Raw genomic sequence first — 19,173 nt, forward strand, 5'->3', positions numbered from 1 at the left:
GATTGATTACATTGAAAAAAAAATAGTAAACCCCTTAAATTGTTGAATATAGTGGCCTGATTAAAAAATTGACCCATAGCTCACATCAAAAAATAATAAAACAACTTGTTAAATTGAGCTTTGGCGCATTTTTTTTATTTCCCAGAGGGATCTATAAATTGTACAATTTTTGTTATCCAATTCATGGCTCTTCCCGTTTTTGGAGCGCCCCTTCCGTAATTTTATTTTTCTCTCTAAACCAGGAACAGTGGTAAACAAAAGTAAAAGTACACTTTTTACTAGTTAGTTTATAAAATGAGTACTTGAAACATTTTTTTTGACCACCATACATATAGTTTTAATTATCCTTAACTGAAGGTTCCACCAATGTATTGGATTGTTAACGCCGCCATTCTCGAACTTACAACATATTAAAGATTTCAAGTACATATTATTAAATACCTACAATTAGCCATTTCGTTTAAATGTAGAGTGTACATAATTATTTAAGTAGGCTACTGAAGGGTTTTGGTTAAATCAAAGTAGTATAGATTCTTAAACACACTCGTACATTTTAAAAGTTGGTACCAAATCGAACTGGTATCGCATCTTTAAAGAAAGTTTGACTTTTCCACAGAGTTTTGCGAGCCGCTGCTCTGATTCGACCAGCCGGAATTGCCATTCTGCAATATATGAAAAAGTTAATAGAATCTGATAAATATTAGTATATAATGCTACTGCGCACCTGTTGTGGGTCGTTGCAACCCGAGTTGTCGGCTTTGATCATGCCACCGGCTCCGGTGTTATTTGGATTATTCGATCCCTTACGGCCCCCAAAATTGCTGTTGTTGTTGGCGTTGTGGCCACCGTTTTGGGCCATCCACGATAAAAAATTTCCGCCCTGCAAAGTAACTGAAAGAGTTTTTTGTTTGAAACATTGATAAGTGGTGGGGAGGCTTGCCTGCTGGTCCTGGTTTTGATTCTGTAGCTGATTGCCAACAAGGCTCCACTGATTGAGGGCAGCAGCAACCAGCGCTGGGTTGATCGGCAATGAGTTTAAATTAAGCATCGACGGGTTGTTCATGTTTTGACCCTGGTTCGAAGAGCTGGATCCCTGAGAATTGATGCCCAGCGCTTGCAGGTTGGGCATGTCGAGATGGCCGCGGTTCATCCAGCCTCCGTTGCCGCCCACATTGCCGTTGTGCGGCTGGTTCATTCCGTGAAAATTCGCCTGCCTATTATAGGTGGTGCTACCGTCCTGGCGGTTCACGTTCCCGCCACTAGAGTGATTGCTGCCATTGTTATGGTAACCCCCGCCCGAATTTCCACCATAATTATTGCCTCCCATGCCGTAACCGGCACTGCCAACGTGGCTGCCATGGCTATTGGCGACGATCGAGTTGTCACCACCTCCATGCGCATTGTGTTGGTTATTACCTCTGTGGTGTCCGTTTCGGCCGGGATTCATGTGGCTGCCGCCCTGCGGATGGTAAGCGGGCATGCCGAAGCCGTTGGCCGAGTTGTAGTTGTAGCTCTGACCCTGCTGGTTTCTGTTCTGCTCGGCCTTTGGGGCAGCATTCGACACGTGAACCGAAACGCCTAAGGAACACATATTGAATATTGGAATCTGATATTGTCAAGGCAACCTCTTACCTTTGATTATGTGATCTTCCCCACACAGAGACTGCGCCACGTCGGGATCGAGAAATGTGACAAAACTGAAGGCTCGGAATGGACGGGGTATGAACACGTCCGTAACTTCGCCGAATTTGGAGAAATACTCCCGCAAGTCATCAGAATTTATGTCCTCTGTGCAGCGACCAACGAACACTTTGCATGGCACCTGATGGCCCATTCCCTGGAACACGAAATGGTTAGGCTAATAAACAGTTTGTACTATTATTTGTTTTACCTTGGAATTGGGCACCTTGACCTCGCACCAACGCCCGTCGATTAGGTGGCGATTGGACAGGACGCGCATCTGGGCATCGTAAGAGCCAAAGCGCACGAATCCAAAGCCCTTGGACTGGCCAGACTTCCCGTCCTTTTTGATCTGTGCCATCAGCACTTCGCCATAACTCTCGAAGTATTCTCGCAAACTTTCCTCGGTTGTCTTCCAGGGGAGTCCTAGCACGATAAGATCGGTGCACCGTAAACGGGTTTCGATGCGTTTTGTCTTTGCGGTTGAGTTCTCTAAGTTATCGTCGCTCTTGCGTTTGTTTTCTGTAAAAGATTACGATAATTTACATCTTTAACAGTGTTTAGAACTGAACTCACCCTTTGGAAACACACAGAAATATAGATATTCGCCCCAGCCAGAGTCCACGCTGGGCGGGAAGAGTCTTCCCTCGTTGGAGCGAACTCCTCGCACAGCTTTGGTGTCCATGTTACGGTACTTGAGACCACAGGATCCAGGGAACTGAGCCTGAAGAGTAGACAGCAGCAGGGTGCCATCCTCTTCAGCCGGCAGCTCGATGGGCTCGTCACCCTCCTCCTCCGAAACTTGAACGAAATCCATTATCGCGGCCCTTCCCAACGGCGGCTCTAAAAATGGCAGAAAGTTATGGAATTGCTCGGGAAAAGTATTCGCACTGCGCTCTAGACATGATCCATCATATCATTCAATCAACTGAAACATCCCAACATATTCTGGCCTACATACATGAACATCACTCACTCAGTTCATACTTTCTTTTTCTTTCAGATGCATTTAAAAAATTTAACACAAAATAACACAGTCAATGGAAAGGAAAACAAATTTTAAACCTTCTTGCTCCCTACAAACTACGAACCTAGAACATCGAATATAAGAAGAAAATATATTAATATTTTAAAATTATTTTCAAAAATGATTTATATTTTAAGTCTGATATAAATAGCCATCGTTCCTGCTGCTTGGCTAATAGTTGTTCTTATATTAATACTGCTACCGAAATATAATGGCGGGGCAGGAGGAATGGTGAATAGTCATTGGTGGTTCCTAGAGCCGTAAAATCTTATCTTTCCCCTCCCCCAAACTGGGACTTGGTTTCGTCCTGAAATCTGTATGTTTGCAAGTGATTATATGCGGCATATGCACATACACTCTGCAGACACATACACACACACAGTACAAACACAGGGACGTAAACCCCAGTTCGACTGCCCTAAAAGATGGTTACACAACAATTCTTACACTATTGAAGGGGTTCAGACGCTGCTCTACAGACGCAGTGCCTCTTGAGTATCTGATTTCTTAAGGCGTTTCTCACACACGTTATGTTTTATATGGCAAGTATTTGGCATTAAGCTCGCACGCTCTCTCACACGTCTCGATTCACACACAGGCAGAACCAGGTAACACTTTTCTTTTCACGCTTCACGCTCGTATCTTCGTCACAACACACGCTGTATGCACATCCACTTTCAATTCGTGCGTAAAAAATACAAGTAAAAATATTTACAATTGATATTTCAACAAATTTTCTTTTGAAAAGAACACCATATTTTCCCTTTGCTGATTTTAAAGTTTCGATTTTTTCCTGTATGTATTCGGGTGCTAGTGACGGCATACAATAAAAAAAATATGATACTACAGATGTTATCGAATAGTTTACTAGGCCGATTCATCGATATTATTGTAAACATATTTTTCCAGAACATTGATGTTGCCATAGTTTTTGAGGAAAGTCGGTTTTAATTCTTGTGCATGTTGGAAATTAAGGTTTTTCCCGGAAAAGCCTCTACAATTTGCTTATGATGAAATCATGACCCTTTATGGCATTGTATGGTCGTAAAGTATCACCTGACGGTAAAAAGCTAATAAAATTAATTCCTTTCTCGCTCTTTTAAATATTTTTGTGTATTGATTAAATCCAATATACAGTACAGTGCGCGCTATTAAGTTAAATTACAACTTATAAAGTATAAAGTAATCATTTTTATTAGTTAACTATAAACTATTTTAATATTGATTATAATACTATACTAAAAAAAGGATTTAATGTAATGTAAGACTAATTTTTAAATTTTCAATTATGATTCCATCTATCTATCTCACGTTCCCAATAGGATATTAAAAAAAAAAGCGGGTTTTGTTTATTAATCAATAACATTTATTATTTACAGCTGAAGGAGTTTGACTTGCTCTAAGTAGACCACTTTTGAATGACAAAATGCATTAGTTGGTTTCGAAATATTATTAGTGATTGGCGGTGCCGACTTGAATGTGAGCAGTCTAACAATTATGATACATTATTATACACAATAAAAAAGGCATCGTTGATTTGCACTACACAAATATTATTGTATTTTTCTCGTAATATTAATAAAATCACAGTGAACTATTACTGCACGCTGTTGAGTTGAAAATGTAGTTTTGGGCCTCCAAAATGTGCATTTCAGTTAAACATATAGCAACTAACAAGATTATATAACCGCTATACCGTATCGCGCGCAGGAAGTCCCACAGTTTGTCGCAGAAGATGCTCAGCAGGACGCAATGGAGCAGAGCGTGAACATTGACGATCCGCCACGTCCAGGCCACACAGAAGAACCAGGTGGACTTAAAGACGTAGTCCTGGCAGTTCGATTGACTGCTGCTCACATCCTCGCGCTCCAGCATGTTTTGGTAGACGGCAATATAGCGATTCCACGCCGTCGAACTGAGCAGGAGCTGCCCCGTGAAGCTGATCACATTCTTGGCCACTTTGCGCGTGGTGGCCTTCATCTTGGGTATCATAGTTGGCTCCGGCACCGTTTTGGAGTCGCTCATTGGGATGATGGAGTAGCCTCGGCGCGGTGGATTGTTCTTTAGGTAAAAGAAAATGCCCAGCAGCAGGGCAATGCAACCTAGTCCGTCGCACAGTCCATCTACATAGTAGCCAGACGTTCCTATTTCCGAGCGTTCACCGCGGATGTGTTTGCGCACGCGCGCCACATGCCCATCCAGGTCGTCCAGGAAGGTGCGTATCTGGAAGAGCAGCACGCCCAGTCGCCTGTAGCCCAGGCTATCGGAGGCAACAAGTTTGCCCGCCAGACAGGCCACGCCCACGTGGAAAAACGAAATCATGTTGGGCGTGATAAAAGTTGAGCGCGAGAAGCCGATGACGTTGTCGAATATGGTGGCCAACGGGGCGAAGAGGTAGTGGTTTGTGTGATCAAGCAGGATGGCCTTTACCGTGACATGACACAGTGGGTTTATATCACAGGAAATCCAGGTGTGACCCTCGTAGGACGGCTGCTTCTCTGCGGTGGGGAGTTTCGTGCTGCTGGTGCTGCTGCCGCTGCCCGATTCCGAGGTGGACTGCACGGAGTGCACGGCGGCTATGTTGGTGGAGACATTGGTGTGGTAGTTTCGTTCGATGGCATAGTTGTGGATCCGCAGGTAGAGCTCCACGTCCATGAAGACGTAGAATATGATCAGCAAAAACAGCAGCGTAAGCAGTATCTTGCTGATCTGCGAACTGGGCCCGATCATGGTGATACCTTGAGGTAGTGTTTCAACGCTAAATTCCTATCGACGATTTCAGGGAGCGACTGCAATGACAAAAGCAAATCAGAGGAAGCATATCAGAAGAGCTCAGGGCTTGCTTATTCTACGCCCAGTGTCCCCGATGCGAAAGCCCACAGATGACTAAACCGCCCCAAATACGTATGTATGAATGTACGTATTGTACATACACACAATCAGGCCACCCCCTAACACTTCGTACTATCTGCAGGTATTTACGGAAGCTTTTAGCAAGGCACTAAGAATTAAACTTGCTATTAGTAACCTTTTAACTGCCAATGACGATTAACGGGCTTCGCCCTTGCGGGGGTATGTGTGGGTGCGTGTGTGCACGCACCAATCAATCACACACAACCGTAGGCTAAGATATACCTGTGCGTGTGTGTATATGCGATAGTGAGCATATGCTGTTAATAGTAATACAATTAGACCAAATAACCAATTGTACCCAGATATTGGCAGTATTGGAGGGCAATTGGACTTTATGAGGTCAACTTACCGCCTTGCTGAATCATTGCACACGAATAAACACTGTATCAAAACATTCTCTCGGCCTCAAAGTTTGTTTTTCAATTGGCTCTCGCAACTTGTAGGAGCTTCGATATTCGCAGACACTGTGGCACTTATACGTAGTCAACAACAGCACAATAGATAAATAGTTCTTATTAAAATACACTCACACACGCGCAAGATAAATGTAAAAGTTAATGTTAATTTGTTCGTAAATTAAATTTCATAAATTAATAGTCGAGTGGTGTGGCCGTTTGTGGAATACCTGAAAATATGTAACTATCGTAGCTGTAGGTATCGATAACATTCCAGACTGTCAGGTGTGAAACGCCTGGTCACGCTTATCACGCGCCGTTGATAAACTTTTCACTTTTGTTAGTTTTGAATTAATACTTATTATTTACATATAAATATAAGGCCAATATGATTGCGAGGAGCCTGCGGGTTGCTGCCCAGCGGGGTCGTTGCCTTCTGATGCCTACCCGCAGCCTACTGGCGCCAAGAATACCCATCTGCCGAACGTACAGTAATGCCTACGACCATGACGGGAAGACCAAAGTTTCCATTTTCAATACGGAAACAGATCTGGGGCTCATGATTACAGGATATAGCCAATATGGATTTAGGCTGAACAACGATATGGTCCTTATTGGACCCATCAGCGTTTTTCCCAGGTGAGTGGCGAAGGCGGAGAGCGGTTGCCGACTTATGTAAACAACTGCATGTGGTGTCCACTCTGACATTTACCCCAAGTGTTTGATACTCAAAGTCAAGGCTGTCTGTGTTACAGCTTTCGTTCGCAGAATCAAGGTCGTAATTAGTTTTTTATATTAAAAAAGGGATTGAAAACAGCTGCATCTGAAATATTTTTCATTCAAACTAAACAAAATACATTCCTTCTAGATCGGTTCTTTCGTGGAACGTCAACAACTTCGAAGACATCACCGAGGATAGTCTTAGCCTGTTTCCTACTCTGGAACCAAAAATTGATGTACTCATCATTGGCATCGGCGACCAAGCCCCGCCACCGGCGCTCTCCAAACGGATCATAGAGTTCATGAAGAAATACAAGATCAATGTTGAGGTCTTGCGAACGGAGCAAGTAAGTAGCTCTTTTTTCTGCTGTTTCCCCAGTAAATATCAACCGATTTTCCAGGCCTGTGCCACCTTCAACTTCCTGAATGCCGAAAACCGGATGGTGGCCTGCGCCTTGATACCTCCGCTACATCTCACCTACAACGAGAACGATATTCTGCAGGCGAAGCTTAAGCAGAAGGAACTGTACGAGACGGATTAGAGTTAACTTCAAGTTGTTTCTTGTTAGGAATTAAAACGAATTGTAAATTCAGATTTCTTTATTCATAATAACGCATATTCATAGGTGTATAAAAGCTACGGTCGATCTTATTTCGATTTCAGTCGGCAGTGGCGCCAGGATAGCGCTCGATGAGCATGGCCACGCCCTGGCCGCCAGCAGCACAAGCAGCCACCACACCCAGTTTGCCGTCCTCGCGCACAAGTCTGTTGGCCGTGTGCATGCACAGGCGGACACCGGTGGCGGCGAAGGGATGACCGATGGACAGGGAGCCTCCCCAGTTGTTCCATTTGGACAGATCGGGTGTGCCCACCTTCTCGTTTAGGCCCAAGTACGTTTTGCAGAACCAGTCAGAGTCCAGTGCCTTCAGATTGGCCACAATTTGGCCGGCAAATGCCTCATGGATCTCCCACGAGTCGATGTCTTTTAGGGTGAGTCCCGATTTCTTCAGCAGCTTGGGAATGCCGTAGGCGGGTCCTAACAGCAGCTGGTCAACCGGATCCTGCGACACGTAAAGGAAGTCCCGCAGATATGCCTTGGGCTTCAGGCCGAGCTGCTTGGCCTTTTCCTCGGTCATGATCAGGCACGCGGAGGCGCCGTCTGTGAGGAAAGAGGCATTGGCCGCTGTCACAGTTCCATATGGCTTGACGAACGCCGGTCGCAACTTTGCCAAACTCTCGGGACTGGACACACGAATGCCGTTGTCCTTGTCCACTATCTGGTCCACGCCAGAGACTTTGAACGGCACTAAATCTGTAAAATATCCCTTTTCTTGGGCCTCCTTTGCCAGCGTGTGGGATCGCAGGGCGTACTCGTCCTGTTCGCTGCGCGAAACATTAAAAGCGGAAGCCAAGCGATCCGCCGAATGGCCCATGGTTTCACCTGAGGAGAACTCGGCCACAGCAGGGAGCTCGGGAGCCAGGAAGCCCGGCCTGAAGGTGGAGAGCAGCGACAGGCGCTGGCCAAGGGTCTTGGCCTTGTTGGCCTTCAGCATAAGAGAACGCATCTTGCGGGAGTGGCGGATGGGCACGTCGGACATGAACTCCACACCTCCGGCCACAATCACATCGTACGTGTTGGTGGCAATCAAGCCCATGCCGGTGGTAATGGCCTGCAAGGAATTCATTGACGGAATAACTTATTTACGGAGCTCTGTTTGATGGGTCTTACCGCATTGGAACTGATGCAGGCCATGGTGACGGTGTGAGCAGGTGTCTTATTGCTAAATCCAGCAGCCAGTGCTGCCTCGCGGGCAATATTCGAGGTCTTGACCTCTTGGATAACGCTGCCATAGACGATGTAGTCGATCAGCTCCTTGTCCAGGCGATTCTTTTGCAACAGTGACCTATCGATCATCGTTAAAAATGTGCAAATACTTTCGGAGAATTAGATATTACTTACAGGAGTGAGTGTCTGGCCAGTTCATGGGGCATCAGCTTGGAGTAGGCAGTGCCGGAGGTCAGGAAAGGAGTCCTGACACCGTCCACCAGCACGATGTTCTGACTGTTCTTCTGCTTGGGCTGTGGAGCAGCCACCGCGGCCGATAAAGCCCTGCATTGAACTGGGGAAAATATATAATTAATTAGGAATACTTTGCTGAAATTAAAATATATATATATAGAAAATATGTTTGACTTATTTTATTGTAATATTTTATTATTTCTGATCCACAATCTTTTATTATCGCAGACGTCACTGCCACTTTCGGGTTTGGACTTTGTCCCGTTCCGATTCAATCTGCCGCACATCGTTATGAATTATCAGAGGCAAAGTCCAAAGAATGCATCATTTAGTAGTTATAGTTATTGAAATCAATATTGGGTGGAAAAAACTTACGTTTTCTGGAGGCGTTTAACAGGTGGAACGCTTTTCCCTTGCGGCAGACATTTTGCAGGCTCATTTTGCGAAAGTTTACTTTTCTTTTCGGATTTCTCGTCGCGTCTCTCGGTTCGCGTTTCGTTGCGTTGTGTTTCAGCTGTTCGCAGTTGTGGCTATCGATATAGGCTATCGCAAGGTTGGAAGCCGATAATTTTCGAATTTGGCTTTCGAAGATTGAATATCCATTAATTCTCTTATTTGTATACGTTTGCAGGGTGTTAAATTTGTAGTAAGAAGGTTGAAACTCATTGAAGGAGTCATTTCGGACCCTATAATCCATATATATTATTGATCAGCATTAACAGCTGAGTCGATCTAGCCATCTCCGGTTGAAAAATAAATTTTCGGAATTTTTTCAAAATTTGAAAATTTTATAAGGGGTTACATCATTAAAATTGTAAAAAATTGGCACAAATTTCATTTTTTTTTTTTTAAATTATAAATGAAACATGAAGATTTGTTAACCCTATTAAAACTTGCACAGAAAAGTCCAAATGGAAGTTAATGAATTTTTGGGTTAGGTATGAGTTGCTTAAAACTTAAAGAAGGCATATATTTAAGCTTAGTTATGATCGATTTCCGATTCGAACCTATGATTAATTTGCAACTGCAAGATATAAAAATTTCCTTTCTTTAAGGAATACAATAAAAACGCAGACACATTTTCAGGCAACTGGAACAGGAAAATAGTTGGCCATTCATCTCGATACAAAAGAACAAATCAAGCACTTTTTGGTAGTTACTGATATGGATAGATTTCACCAATGACCTTGACCCTCTCGCTGTGTTCCGATTATCCTATTAAATGTCCAGTTTACGATGACTGTCTATTCGTCACCTACGAATTGTTTTTGTACCCTTTACCATAAAAGAATCTCATTAACAGTGTCCTTGAACTACCTCGTAAATGTATGCTGCAACAGGCAAAGGATACGGATATGCAAAGGAGTAAAGTTAAATTTACTACCAAAATAAGATAAATTTTCTTCCTAGAAAAGCAAAGCATGAATGTTAACTAAAGCAATCAAAATTTAAAATCAAAATTTAATGTTACTTCTGCTCAACGACTATTGGATTCAAATGGAAACAGAAAGAATTATGGAAATGTATACAGTATGGAGTATAATTTAAAAATTCGGGGATCTTAATATCCTTAACATATTTTTTGAGATTTGTATTAAAAGTTAATAGGATACTCTTCAGTAGTACAACTTATAAGAACACAATTATGTCTTGTATATTTCACAATGTAAAACTTAACAAATGATCTTATTTAATTTAAAATGAATTCCTTGAAATACTTCTTCCAGCGACGCATGCAAATTCCTTTGGGTGTAGGTGCGTTTATTGCCCTCTAAAAGAAATTAGGTTCAAGGACGAAAGTGATTGAAAAAGGGAATAGAAAAAGGGTAGGATGCAAATGCAGGCGGCGTGTGCATCTCAAATGAGCGGTCGTTAAGACCTTACAATGGAAGTGAATAATGAACGGATGGCAACTTATTGGATCAAGGTCCTTGGTGAAATCTTTCTTAAAAAGGAGAAAAGCGTACATACATTTTTATTTAATATACTTATATACTTATATACTTATGTACAATACATTCCAGAGACCTACAGCAAGTATCGAAATCTGATTTGTTTGAAAACTTTGTTTCACAAAAACTATCTACATAATCGATTTACAGATTAAATTATACTAGTTTGCTGGGAAACAGACTACGGGACATGACTACATTGCATTGTCCAGTGATGTAGAACTTGAATACATAATTTATAGACCTCCTTTTCATAACTTCTTAATCCTAGACTTAAAATTATAATAGTATGCTGGCGAAACAAAGCCTGTCACCGTTAGTTAGAAACATACTTTATTATAAGAGTTAAAGTTTAATAAACAAATTGTATCGCGAACAGACAACAATTCAAATCTGGTGAAAGCTCAAATGATGGCGGGAAAAAATACACATCAGCGCTCTCTTTGCTGTTGAGAGAACGCGAGAGCGGGAGAGCAAGATCTTACAGCCAAAGAGAGCGCTCTCTTTTACTTACAACTCTGCGAGCGAAGAACCTATAAATACGAGCTGCAAACGTAACGTTTGGTTTGTTTCATCCAAACCCAAATCGAAATCGGCGGAAATTTTTGCTTGCTAAGACGTGCGCGCGCGCAAAGCAAACTGAAAGTGGAAGCAGAAAAAGCGAAGCAAACGAGAGGCAAGATCGGATCTCCCGCTCTCGCAGCCGCGCTCGCGCCAGAAAAAGTTTTACCAATCAAGTTTTTTATTTCGCAATAAAACAAAAACAAAAAAACAAAACTTCAACCTAGTTAAAGTTAATGTTGCTGTGTAGTGAACTTTTGTGAGTGTGTGCTCGCGTGCATGGGTATTGGTAGTGTCTCTGTGTTGGTTGTTGGTTTCTTTCGTTGCGTCGCAGCAGCAGCAGCAGCAAAAGAGGAGGAAGCGCAGCAGAAGCAAAAGTAACAGTGCAATCGCAGGAAAAACCAAAAGTAAAAAAAAGAGAAATTCAGTTTCCGCTTAATTATTGGCCTTGCGAAAGTGATTAAAAAACAAGGAATATTTACACTTCCTTAAACTGAATTACATACCCGAAACGAAACAAAAAGTGTGCAAAAAATGATCAATAAAAGGTGTGGGTGAGAGCGCAACGCCTGGAACTAACACAGAACCATTCAAAGAACGCGGAAAATTCGGTCAGTGTGCGGAAAGTAGATTGAAAACTGGATTCTTAACTTCGTCTTGGGATTAACCAACTGCTGAAAACAAACTTAATGAAAGAGGTGAGTTAGGCTTTCATCATTTGCATTGCAACATTGCTTAGCGAGCGAGCGAGCGGGACGCGAAACATGCAGATAAAAAGATGTGATGTTGTTTTAGGTATCTCTTTTTTAGTTGTTGTACGTGTGCTGTGTGTCTCTTGTGCACCTAAGCACACAAAGCAGCCAAGGTCAGAAACTAACTTAATAGTGGTAGAGAAAACAGAAAACCGAAAACTGAAAACATTCCAAGCTCGCTTCGTTTCGTATTGGATCGTATTTAAGTCTGGCTGTGAGCTTCGGGTCGTGGCGATCCAATCTTCGTCGGCATGAACATCATTAGCAGTAACAACAGCAGCAACAACAACAACTAATACTACGAAACTACGAAAAGTAAAGCCAAGAAAGGCTTAGTGACCTTCATCGCGTGCTTTTGTCCCTCTGTGTGTGTGAATGTGATCGTATGCATGTCATGAAATTTGAAGACATACATTAACTCACGCACGCACGCACACACCAACTAACTTAACTGCTTTCCAATAAGAGTGAAGGTGAAAAAGCACAACGCAACCAAATACATATAGACACACAGACAGACATGTGGTTACACGGCGATCGCGCAGATGTTACAAAATATGCTGTTCGTATGTCGCTGTGGTTGTTGTATGTAGTCTGCAATCGCATAAAAACGTACACAAGTGCGGAGAGCTTTGATTTCACCAAAAACAAAACTAACAACCAAACATGCGGACATTCTAAAGGGGGACAGGGACAAACTCTTTAACTGCATTCTCAAACGCCTTTCTGTATCTTTCGCAGCCTTTATCGGCGCGCTTATAAAGTTATGTAATTCAAATTTGGGTCACTTTTACGAGTGTAGCATTTACAGCAAGTACGGCGAAGGCAACAACGACGACGACGGCTCTTGCTGCGACTCTTTGCCATTTTCCGTGCTTCTTTGCAAGAGAGCTTTCGTGAAAGGGGAAAGAGCGCGAGGTTGACGGCGAAGGCGTAGTGAGAGCGAAAGAGAGGGGCTGAAAACGAGTTTGTCGCTCCCTTTTTAACTTTTTACCTTTTACGAGCTTATAATACTTTCAAAACCAGTGGCTTTCTCTTTTGAGGCCTTCGAACTGATCCGTCGTCGAGTTCCCGTTCTCTTCGACACATGTGCTTTATATTCGTAAACACTCACGCAATCTGCACACTGACACACGGCCATACAAAGTGGGGGAAAGAGTAATTGTAAAACTACATTTACATTCACATTACATCGAAACGATGACGACGACAAAAATCGGAAAGTGTGGAAACATACTGACATAAATACATACTCTACGATTGCGTTCTCTGTCTAAATGTATGGCACTGTGTGTTTCGTTTTGTTTAGCTTTTGGTGTTGTTGCTACCGATCCTCTATCTCCCCTCCTTTCCTCTTCAAACAAACATACATACGTATATATATGTATGTACATACACAAACATAGAGAGAAAAGCTTTTTGTGAAAGGTGATTTTTATGCGCGCATTGTGAGTTAGCGCGTTTTGTTTTGTCTCGCTCTCCTTCCCTCGATCGCCTCCGCTTTGTCCCTTTCATTCTCATTTCAAGTTTGCGACTGTGTGTGAGTGAGCGGGTATCGCGAACAGAGGAGAAATGTTGAAATGCAAACACAGCGTGCGAGACGAGATCGAGAAGATATATCCCTTCTTCTTCGTCTTCATCTTCTTCATATGCTCAATTAAAGTTTTTGTCCAATGATTCAAGGGGTTATTACTGCATGTTTTTTTTTCATGTCGAACTTTCACCTTTGGCAAAGATTGCGAAATCTTGCAAAGAATTGCGGTAGAAAGTGAATGGTGATATTCAACTATCCATCTCTGGTAATACCGTTAGCAGGAATTTATCTAGTGTTAGAATGAGCACACCAGTCTGGACCCCCTTCTTCCCCTCCCACTCCCGCAAATGATCCATGCTCTTTTCAGCTTTCGCTTCCCATGAAAAATACTGAAGCAATAACAACAGAAATAACACAAATTCCCATTACCATTTCCATTCTCTTGCTCTCCGCCAAGCCAGTCATTCAAGTTTTATTTTATTGAAAGTGAACGTTTCGTCTCCACGCGAAGGAGCATGGCTAGGGGGCTGACGCCAAGGGAGACGCAGCGAAGCGTAACAAAAAGCAAGACTATCTTTCTGAAGTTTTTTATTTATTTATTTTATTTTTTTTTCGAGATCTGCTGCTGCTGAACTTTAGCTTCGCTTTTTTATGTTTTCTGTGGGGCCATGCAGACTGGCACTCACACACACAAGCGCGCGCCCCAAAGAGCTTACAAGCCATGCTCTTGCACAATACAATAATGGTGGCCCCCTTCAGTAGTGCTGCACTACTCGTACACACTCAGGCCTTACACACCGATACAACTGCACAGGCCAGCGAATTTCAGTGTAACAATTTCATCGCATCGCAGCGCCAAACTCGAAATACAACAAAAAAATGAATACAACGGCGGGAAAGCTTTTTGAGGCAGCAGCACTAGCAACAACAACCACAACAACAACATTGCCGAGCGTTTCTTTGGCAACTGTGCTCTATGAAGTGAAGCTTTCATCTTTTCCAACAAAGCGCACACACACACACGATCGCTTACATATTCATCATACATACATTTGACGATTGTGGGTTGCAGTATTACAAAAACACCAAGTACAGAAAAACCTAAAAACCTGATTAGTAAACATTTTACTATTGCGTTGTCTGTGTGTTAGAGTTTGTTAATGCCAGCGCACTCAAATTCCAGTATTGTCGCATAAAACCGTTATGGAAAGCACTTTCTAAATCCCATTTCCACGATCCTTTTTCTAATACAATGCTGCCGTGTGTAGGTGCTGTCCGTGTATGCGTGTATGACACAATCGCTGGAAAGAGAGTGGCAGCATGGGACCGAGAGAGAGAGTTAGGGCGGCGGCGGGGAACAGAAGAGACACTTTCGGTGAAAGGCGGATTGTGTAATACCAAAAGCCAGAGAGCCAGACTACAGAGACAGATGCAGACATTTCCCATTCCACAACTTTCTATTTCGCTGACTCTACTTTTACTGCAGTGTTATAAACATTAATACGCAAAAGCCACAGTTCAACTTCTATAACTCGAACTTCCGTAAGTCGCTTGGAAATGTCTTCGTAACTGGAATTTTTCATTTTTATTGAATTTCGAAATTATGAAATTGAATGGATTGGACTTTAGCGAATGTACTTTTGAGAAAATGTTGCACATTTTTAAGACAATTCATTTTACACATTTTAAAAATTTTCTTTTAAGAGGATAGATACTAAAATCAGCCTCGTACGTATGGCTGTTAACTTTTTTTTATTATTATCATAAAGTCGAATTAATGGCTTTAACATAAACTCATAGAAAAATGTTTAATCAGCTAAAAGCATAATCTAGCGCAATTGGAAATATATTCCACAGAAACAAGAATTCTAATAGTAGTTTAGCTTATGCTCAAAAATATTACATTTTGAATATTAGAGTATTGTAATTTAAAGGAAAATTAGTTTTTCATAGGGAATTCAAACTGTAGTAGCTCTTCCTTATTGTAGATGAGTATTGTGGTTCTATATGGGACACGAGCAATTTGATACTTTTCATCTCGAGTGTAAGAAACAGCAGAAATCTAACGACTCCCCTGCCTCGCTCTCCCACTTGCAGTTTCAAAGAATGTTGATGTTGCAATACAGCAAGCATGGCGAGTGCATACTCAAGGAAATCGGAGCAGCCTTCAGAGGGGAGCACCCGGCGGACCTGACCATAGTCTGCGAGAACAAAGTAAAGCTCCATGCCCATAAATTGGTCCTAGCGGCCGCCAGTCCGCTGATAAGGTGAGTTTCCTTTCGGTTTGATCAGACACACACATAACCATTTTACATACGAACAGGAACCTGCTACAGGACACGCACCTGAGCGACTGCTCCACCACCGTATACTTTCCGGACGTGAATGCCACCTACTTTAAATTCCTGCTGGATTTCCTGTACTCCGGCCAAACGTGCATCACCTCGCGCGATGTGAACTACCTGCACGATCTGCTGCTGCTGCTGCAGATCAAGTCGGACAGTTGGAAGACCACCGATTCCGCGTATCTGAGCAGCAAATGTGGCGGCAGTTTGCGGGAGCGATCGGACAGGCGGAAGCAGCAGTTTGTCCCCACGCAAAATCTGGAGGCACAGGATCAGACGCTTAAGTACGAGGTGGACAGCGTGGATGAGTCGCGCAATGCCGCGGACTTTTCGGCGGCCTTCCATTCCGGCGACAATTGCGAGAGTGCAGCAGAGTGCGAGCGAAGTGGTGGCTGTGGCGACGGCGGTGGCGGTGGCGGCGGGGGCAGTAGCATTCTTCACAAGGAGGAAGAGGACGAGGACGACGACTGCACCACCCACAAGGATAACAAGAGCGACAAAGACATGGATGAAATCGTAAATCTCTCGAATGCCCCACCCAGCGGTACTAGCGGCAGCAACAGCAACATCAGCAGCAGCAGTAACCACCACCCACATCATCACCATCATCACCACCACAACCACAACCACAACAATAACAATATCAATAATAACAACAACAACAGTTCATCAGCTATAAATCCCGTCAACCTTTCCCTCGACCTGCGGACGAAGAGCGAGAATTCGACCAGCCGAACCCTCGGATCCGGATCAGAGCACAGCGGCATCGACCTGGCGGTGAGCGCGAGTGAAAGCACAAAGCGCAAGGGCCTATTCTTTGACTCGCACAAGGATGTGATGAAGCCGCTGTCGGATGGCTCCGATATTAACAGTTCGCCGGAGAACTATGTGGTCACGCCGCACAGAAAGCGTCGACCCGGATTCCACAATACACAGAGCGACAACCAGCCATTCACATCGTATCAGCACAACTTGCTGGAGGAACTCCGCCTGGTCAAGTCGACGTCATCGCCCCATTCCGGCTTCGGATCGGAAAAGAATATGCTGTCGCACTTGGAGGATGGAGCGCTCAACGGTGACACTCTAACGCCGGACCGAAAGCAATTGCTGGAGGCGCAACGCAATCGTGCCCAGAGTCCCGAGATACCGATGCATTTGGGTCCCCAATTCGTATACCAGTGGCAGTCAAATCAGAGTGCCGCCATGTCCGCAATGCCCAATCTGCAGTCGCGACTCTCTAGTCTGTCGCACATCAGCCTGAATCTGGACCATCCGGAGGGGCGCAGCGGATCAGCTTCGGGCTCGGGATCAAACCTGGCCGGCAGCAATACGCACGCGTCCTCGGTGCGCGAGTATCGTTGCGAGTATTGCGGTAAGCAGTTCGGCATGTCCTGGAACCTCAAGACCCATCTGCGTGTCCACACCGGCGAGAAGCCGTTCGCCTGCCGTCTCTGCGTGGCCATGTTCAAACAGAAGGCCCACCTGCTGAAGCATCTGTGCTCGGTGCACCGGAATGTTATCACCACCACCAACGGGGCGGACACGGAGAATCGCTACAGCTGCTGCTTCTGCTCCATGTGCTTCGAGTCGGTCCAGGAGCTGGTGCGTCACCTGTCTGGCCACCACAACAACCTGCTGCTGACGAAGAATCTTCGCGAGTAAAGCGGCTAAGCAACCACCAACCGATGATCTGCCCGAGATCTGTCCGATCCGCCGGACGGACTACTGCAAAGAGACCTGAATTTTTAAATATATACAATGTACGATTGTACGGTAACGAGTAACAGATTTAATTGTTTAATGTATAAATATGTAAAATGTACATTTAAATCGTAAGTTTACGCAAACACACACATTCACGCGCCTCTGCTCGATCATACGCACGTATCTTTCACCGCAGCCAGCGTCCTGGAGAGCTCCCACATCCGCACTTGCATCGGAGGGAGGCCAATAGCGTTGCTGTGTCTCATTTAAGTTTTATTTTGGACATTCAATCGAACCCAAGATCCACTAGATGCACCCCCTACCACTACGAACCCTTCCCCATTTAACCGGCTGGTCCATTCGCAGTGGAGAGCACTTAAGTTGTAAGGTTATTTTTATATGCAAGGTATTGTAATTTCTATTTGTATTTCCAAACAACCAACAACAATCCGTCGTCTTGCATGAACTCTTCATTCATTGCCGCCTACGCCTAAAATATTTGATTAATTTTGTACACTAATTCTTTCACGTTAAGATTTTCTACAAGATATTCCCTCCTCTATTAGGATCAAGAAAAACATCAAAGTGTGTCAACTTGTACAGTATAATTTCGCAAAGCTCGTAATAAAATCAGAAAAGCATTTCCGTTTTGTTTATATATACATTTTCAAGCAATTTTGTAGAAATATATACATTATGTTAAACCGATATTGTTGTGTTTTGTATAGAGTTTCAAAATTAAAAATGGTAAGTTATTTTCCTTAAATTATATATAATTTCAAGACCGTTAAATTTTGTTTTCCAAATTCGGCAAGCTTTTCTCGAAAATTCGTTACATTTTTGGTATTTTGTCAATGTTGTGAAAGAAAAAGCTTGGTATTTTTCAGACCAAATTGGCAGGCCCATTGGTGGATAGGTGCAAAAAGTATAAAAGTACCAACAAACGAAAGCTTAAAATATTCCAAAAATGAAATGATTGAAAAAAAACAACCTTTCGATAAATTTGTTTTCTCTTTGTTTGTAAACAGTGTAACTAAAAGCGCAATTTGTCTACCCTTGCAGGATATTATAGATTTAGTCAGAAGCTTATAACACAGTGAAGTAGTCATTTCCGACCCCATAAATCATATATATTATTGATCAGCATTAACAGCTGAGTCGATCTAGCCATCTCCGGTTGAAAACTAAATTTTCGGAATTTTTTCAAAATTTGAAAATTTTATAAGGGGTTACATCATTAAAATTGTCAAAAATTGGAAAAAATTTCAATTTGTTAAAAATGTTAAATGAAGTAAGCAGATTTATTAGCCTAACAAAAACTAGCATAGGAAAACTTTCCGCATTAAAATTAATGCTCTTTTGGCTTCGTTATGAGTTTTTTAAACTTTGGTTTGTTGACCAAATTATCATATAAAAATATAAATAATATCGACTTAAAGAATGGTTTATAGTATTATTCAGATCTTAAACTGTAGGAATCGAATTTATCCTAACTGCATAGAATGAAGCTATAAAGACTGCACTCAAAAGTGCTGTAATTGTAATATATACCTAAATTAATTAAATCTT

The 19,173-nt window shown here is 42.9% G+C and overlaps 5 protein-coding genes and 1 long non-coding RNA gene across 12 annotated transcripts; 3 read left to right on the forward strand and 3 right to left on the reverse strand.

Moving 5' to 3' along the window:
• Positions 1 to 113: 113 nt before the first annotated feature.
• On the reverse strand, positions 114 to 3,604 carry TBPH (TAR DNA-binding protein-43 homolog). Of its 2 annotated transcripts, none has more exons than XM_020962346.2 (7): positions 3,423 to 3,604; positions 2,257 to 2,523; positions 1,892 to 2,202; positions 1,633 to 1,837; positions 941 to 1,578; positions 725 to 880; positions 114 to 662 (listed from the first exon to the last, which is right to left on the reverse strand). In XM_020962346.2, the coding sequence occupies exons 2-7, from the start codon at positions 2,495 to 2,497 to the stop codon at positions 591 to 593; spliced, it is 1,623 nt and encodes a 540-aa protein (XP_020818005.2). In that variant the 5' UTR covers positions 2,498 to 2,523; positions 3,423 to 3,604; the 3' UTR covers positions 114 to 590. The 2 variants fall into 2 exon arrangements, with proteins under 2 accessions (XP_020818005.2, XP_086683977.1); XM_086827851.1 differs by having other exon boundaries at positions 3,155 to 3,586.
• On the forward strand, positions 3,605 to 4,312 carry LOC147644335 (uncharacterized). The gene is made up of 2 exons (XR_015270532.1): positions 3,605 to 3,769; positions 4,087 to 4,312. It is a non-coding gene; the product is annotated as an uncharacterized LOC147644335 (long non-coding RNA).
• Positions 4,051 to 6,207, reverse strand: Cpes (Ceramide phosphoethanolamine synthase). 2 transcript variants are annotated; one of them, XM_020962363.2, is made up of 2 exons: positions 5,970 to 6,207; positions 4,051 to 5,496 (listed from the first exon to the last, which is right to left on the reverse strand). In XM_020962363.2, the coding sequence occupies exon 2, from the start codon at positions 5,435 to 5,437 to the stop codon at positions 4,292 to 4,294; it is 1,146 nt and encodes a 381-aa protein (XP_020818022.2). In that variant the 5' UTR covers positions 5,438 to 5,496; positions 5,970 to 6,207; the 3' UTR covers positions 4,051 to 4,291. The 2 variants fall into 2 exon arrangements, with proteins under 2 accessions (XP_020818022.2, XP_086683990.1); XM_086827864.1 differs by lacking the exon at positions 5,970 to 6,207 and adding an exon at positions 5,641 to 5,740.
• Positions 5,730 to 7,371, forward strand: LOC110191520 (NADH dehydrogenase [ubiquinone] 1 alpha subcomplex assembly factor 3). Of its 3 annotated transcripts, none has more exons than XM_086827871.1 (4): positions 5,730 to 6,270; positions 6,398 to 6,654; positions 6,884 to 7,082; positions 7,137 to 7,371. In XM_086827871.1, exons 2-4 carry the CDS (start codon positions 6,404 to 6,406, stop codon positions 7,275 to 7,277), a joined length of 591 nt encoding a protein of 196 aa, XP_086683997.1. In that variant the 5' UTR covers positions 5,730 to 6,270; positions 6,398 to 6,403; the 3' UTR covers positions 7,278 to 7,371. The 3 variants fall into 3 exon arrangements, with proteins under 3 accessions (XP_086683997.1, XP_086683998.1, XP_086683999.1); XM_086827872.1 differs by having other exon boundaries at positions 6,035 to 6,255; XM_086827873.1 differs by lacking the exon at positions 5,730 to 6,270 and adding an exon at positions 6,273 to 6,300.
• Mtpbeta (mitochondrial trifunctional protein beta subunit) lies at positions 7,321 to 13,075 on the reverse strand. Of its 2 annotated transcripts, XM_086827850.1 has the most exons (5): positions 13,016 to 13,075; positions 9,132 to 9,337; positions 8,697 to 8,856; positions 8,466 to 8,640; positions 7,321 to 8,406 (listed from the first exon to the last, which is right to left on the reverse strand). In XM_086827850.1, the coding sequence occupies exons 2-5, from the start codon at positions 9,193 to 9,195 to the stop codon at positions 7,396 to 7,398; spliced, it is 1,410 nt and encodes a 469-aa protein (XP_086683976.1). In that variant the 5' UTR covers positions 9,196 to 9,337; positions 13,016 to 13,075; the 3' UTR covers positions 7,321 to 7,395. The 2 variants fall into 2 exon arrangements, with proteins under 2 accessions (XP_086683976.1, XP_020818012.2); XM_020962353.2 differs by lacking the exon at positions 13,016 to 13,075 and having other exon boundaries at positions 9,132 to 9,836.
• Positions 10,781 to 18,312, forward strand: ken (zinc finger and BTB domain-containing ken and barbie protein). Of its 2 annotated transcripts, none has more exons than XM_020962340.2 (3): positions 10,781 to 11,967; positions 15,653 to 15,822; positions 15,879 to 18,312. In XM_020962340.2, the coding sequence occupies exons 1-3, from the start codon at positions 11,959 to 11,961 to the stop codon at positions 17,560 to 17,562; spliced, it is 1,863 nt and encodes a 620-aa protein (XP_020817999.2). In that variant the 5' UTR covers positions 10,781 to 11,958; the 3' UTR covers positions 17,563 to 18,312. The 2 variants fall into 2 exon arrangements, with proteins under 2 accessions (XP_020817999.2, XP_086683975.1); XM_086827849.1 differs by lacking the exon at positions 10,781 to 11,967 and adding an exon at positions 14,667 to 15,097.
• The last annotated feature ends 861 nt before the right edge of the window (positions 18,313 to 19,173 follow it).

Source organism: Drosophila serrata, unplaced genomic scaffold, assembly GCF_035046125.1.
Source record: "Drosophila serrata isolate PLE 108 unplaced genomic scaffold, ASM3504612v1 contig_184, whole genome shotgun sequence".
Lineage (NCBI taxonomy): Eukaryota > Metazoa > Arthropoda > Insecta > Diptera > Drosophilidae > Drosophila > Drosophila serrata.